This window comes from Palaemon carinicauda, chromosome 27, assembly GCF_036898095.1.
Source record: "Palaemon carinicauda isolate YSFRI2023 chromosome 27, ASM3689809v2, whole genome shotgun sequence".
Classification (NCBI taxonomy): domain Eukaryota; kingdom Metazoa; phylum Arthropoda; class Malacostraca; order Decapoda; family Palaemonidae; genus Palaemon; species Palaemon carinicauda.
The window spans coordinates 93,002,772-93,005,271 of NC_090751.1; the positions used below are offsets into that span (position 1 = coordinate 93,002,772).

General features: G+C 51.5%; 2 protein-coding genes across 2 annotated transcripts in view; one reads left to right on the plus strand and one right to left on the minus strand.

Annotated features, from left to right (window-relative positions):
- Positions 1–2,500, plus strand: part of LOC137620806 (protein turtle-like) — a 166,688-nt gene that overhangs the window by 27,257 nt on the left and 136,931 nt on the right. The window lies entirely within an intron of this gene.
- Positions 1–2,500, minus strand: part of LOC137621038 (keratin-associated protein 16-1-like) — a 3,385-nt gene that overhangs the window by 462 nt on the left and 423 nt on the right. The window contains exons 2-7 of the mRNA XM_068351477.1: positions 2,439–2,500; positions 2,072–2,345; positions 1,575–1,695; positions 1,282–1,422; positions 923–1,180; position 1 (exon numbers count right to left, since the gene is read on the minus strand). The exon at position 1 is cut by the window's left edge and continues 462 nt beyond it; the exon at positions 2,439–2,500 is cut by the window's right edge and continues 173 nt beyond it. Coding sequence (XP_068207578.1) covers position 1; positions 923–1,180; positions 1,282–1,422; positions 1,575–1,695; positions 2,072–2,345; positions 2,439–2,500 — 857 coding nt within the window. The remainder of the gene's footprint in view (positions 2–922; positions 1,181–1,281; positions 1,423–1,574; positions 1,696–2,071; positions 2,346–2,438) is intronic.

Genomic DNA, 2,500 nt, shown 5'->3' on the forward strand with positions numbered 1-2,500 from the left:
GCTGGAGGAGGGAAAGGGTGACAGGTTATACCTAGAGCATGGTAAATATATGGTATGTTATAACTGGAACACGGACAGGGTGGCAGGTTATAGCTGGAGTATAGACAGGGTGGCAGGTTATAGCTGGAGTACAGACAGGTTGGCAGGTTATAGCTGGAGTACGGACAGGGTGGCCCGTTATTGCTGGAGGACGGACAGGGTGACAGGTTATAGCTAGAGCACGGTAAATATATGGCAGGTTATAGCTGCAGCATAAACAGGGTGGTAGGTTATAGCTGGAGTAGGGACAGGTAGCCAGGCTATTGCTGGGGGACGGACGGGGTGGCAGGTTATAGCTGGTGCACGGTAAATATATGGCAAGTTATAGCTGGAGCATGGACAGGTTGGCAGGTTATAGCTGGAGTACGGACGGCGAGGCAGGTTATAGCTGGAGCACGGTAAATATATGGTAGGTTATAGCTAGAGTACGGATAGGGTGGCAGGTTATAGCTGGAGTACAGACAGTGTGACAGGTTATAGCTGGAGTACAGACAGGGCGACAGGTTATAGTTAGAGTATGGAGAGGGTGGCAGGTTATAGCTGGAGTATGACAGGGTGGCAGGTTATTTCTGGAGGACGGACAGGGTGGCAGGTTATAGCTGGAGAACAGATAGGGTGCCAGGTTATAGGTGGAGGACGGACAGGGTAGTAGGTTATAGCTGGAGCATGGTAAATATATGGCAGTTTATAGCTGGGGCATGGATAGGGTGGCTGGTTATGGCTGAAGTTCTGACAGGGGGCCAGGCCATTGCTGGGGGATGGACGGCGTGGTAGGTTATAGCTGGAGCACGGTAAATATATGGTAGGTTATTGCTGGTGCACGAATAGGGTGGCATGTTATAGCTGGAGTACGGACAGGGTGGATAGTTAGAGCACGGTAAACATATGGTAGGTTATAGCTACAGCACGGACAAGGTGGCATGTTATAGCTGGATTATGGACAGGTTGGCAGGTTTTAGCTGGAGTACGGACAGGGTGGCAGCTTATAGCTGGAGTACGAGCAGGTTGGCAGGTTTTAGCTGGAGTACGGACAGGGTGGCAGGTTATTGCTGGAGGATGGAGAGGGTGACGGGTTATAGCTGGAGCAGAGTAAATATATGGCCGGTTATAGCTGGAGTACGGACAGGGGGCCAGGCCATTGCTAGGGGACGGACGGGGTGGCAGGTTATACCTGGTGCACGGTATATATATGGCAGGTTATAGCTGGAGCATTGACAGGGTGGGAGGTTATAGCTGGAGTACGGACTGGGAGGCAGGTTATAGCTGGAGCACGGAGAGGATGGCAGGTTATTGCTGGAGGGCAGACAGGGTGGCAGGTTATTGCTGGAGGGCAGACAGGGTGGGAGGTTATTGCTGGAGGGCAGACAGGGTGGCAGGTTATTGCTGGAGGGCAGATAGGGTGGCAGGTTATAGCTAGAGCACTGTAAATATATGGGAGGTTATAGCTGGAGGACAGACAGGGTAGTACGTTATAGCTGGACCAAGGTAAATATATGCCAGGTTATAGCTGGAGTATTAACAGGGTGGCAGGTTACTGCTGGAGCACGGACAGAGTGGCCGGATATAGTTGGTGTATGGAGAGGGTGGCAGGTTTTGCTGGAGCACGGACAGGGTGGCAGGTTATAGCTGGAGTACGGAAAGTGTGACAGGTTATATCTGGAGCACGGTAATTATATGGAAGGTTATAGCTGGAGCACGGTAAATATATGGCAGGTTATAGCTTGGGTACGGATAGGGTGGTAGGTTATGGCTGGAGTACAGACAGGGGGCCATGCCATTGCTGGGGGACGGACGGCGTGGCAGGTTATAGCTAGAGCACGGTAAACATATGGTAGGTTATAGCTGGAGCACGGACAGAGTGGCAGTTTATAGCTGGAGTACGGACAGGGTGGCAGGTTATAGGTAGAGCACGGTAAATATATGGTAGGTTATAGCTTGAGCACGGTCAGGGTGGCAGGTTTAGCTGGAGTACGGACAGGGTGGCAGGTTATAGCTGGAGTTTGGACAGGTTAGCAGGTTATAGCTGGAGTACAGACAGGGTGGCAGGTTATTGCTGGAGCACGGACGGGGTGGCAGGTTATAGCTGGAGTACGGACATGGTGTGAGGTTATAGCTGGAGCACAGACAGGGTGGTAGGTTATTGCATGAGTACGGACAGGGTGGCAGGTTATAGCTGGAGCACAGTAAATATATGGAAGGTTATAGCTGAAAGGACGGTAAATATATGGCGGGTTATAGCTGGGGCACGGATAGGGTGGCAGGTTATTGCTGGAGGACGGACGAGGTGGATGGTTATAGCTTGAGCACTGTAAATATATGAAAGTTTACAGCAGGAGCACGGACGTTATGGCAGGTTATTGCTGGAGGATGGACGGAGTGGCAGGTTATAGCTGGAGCACGGTAAATATATGGCAGGTCATAGCTGAAGCACGGACAGGGTGGCAGGTTATAGCTGGAGTAC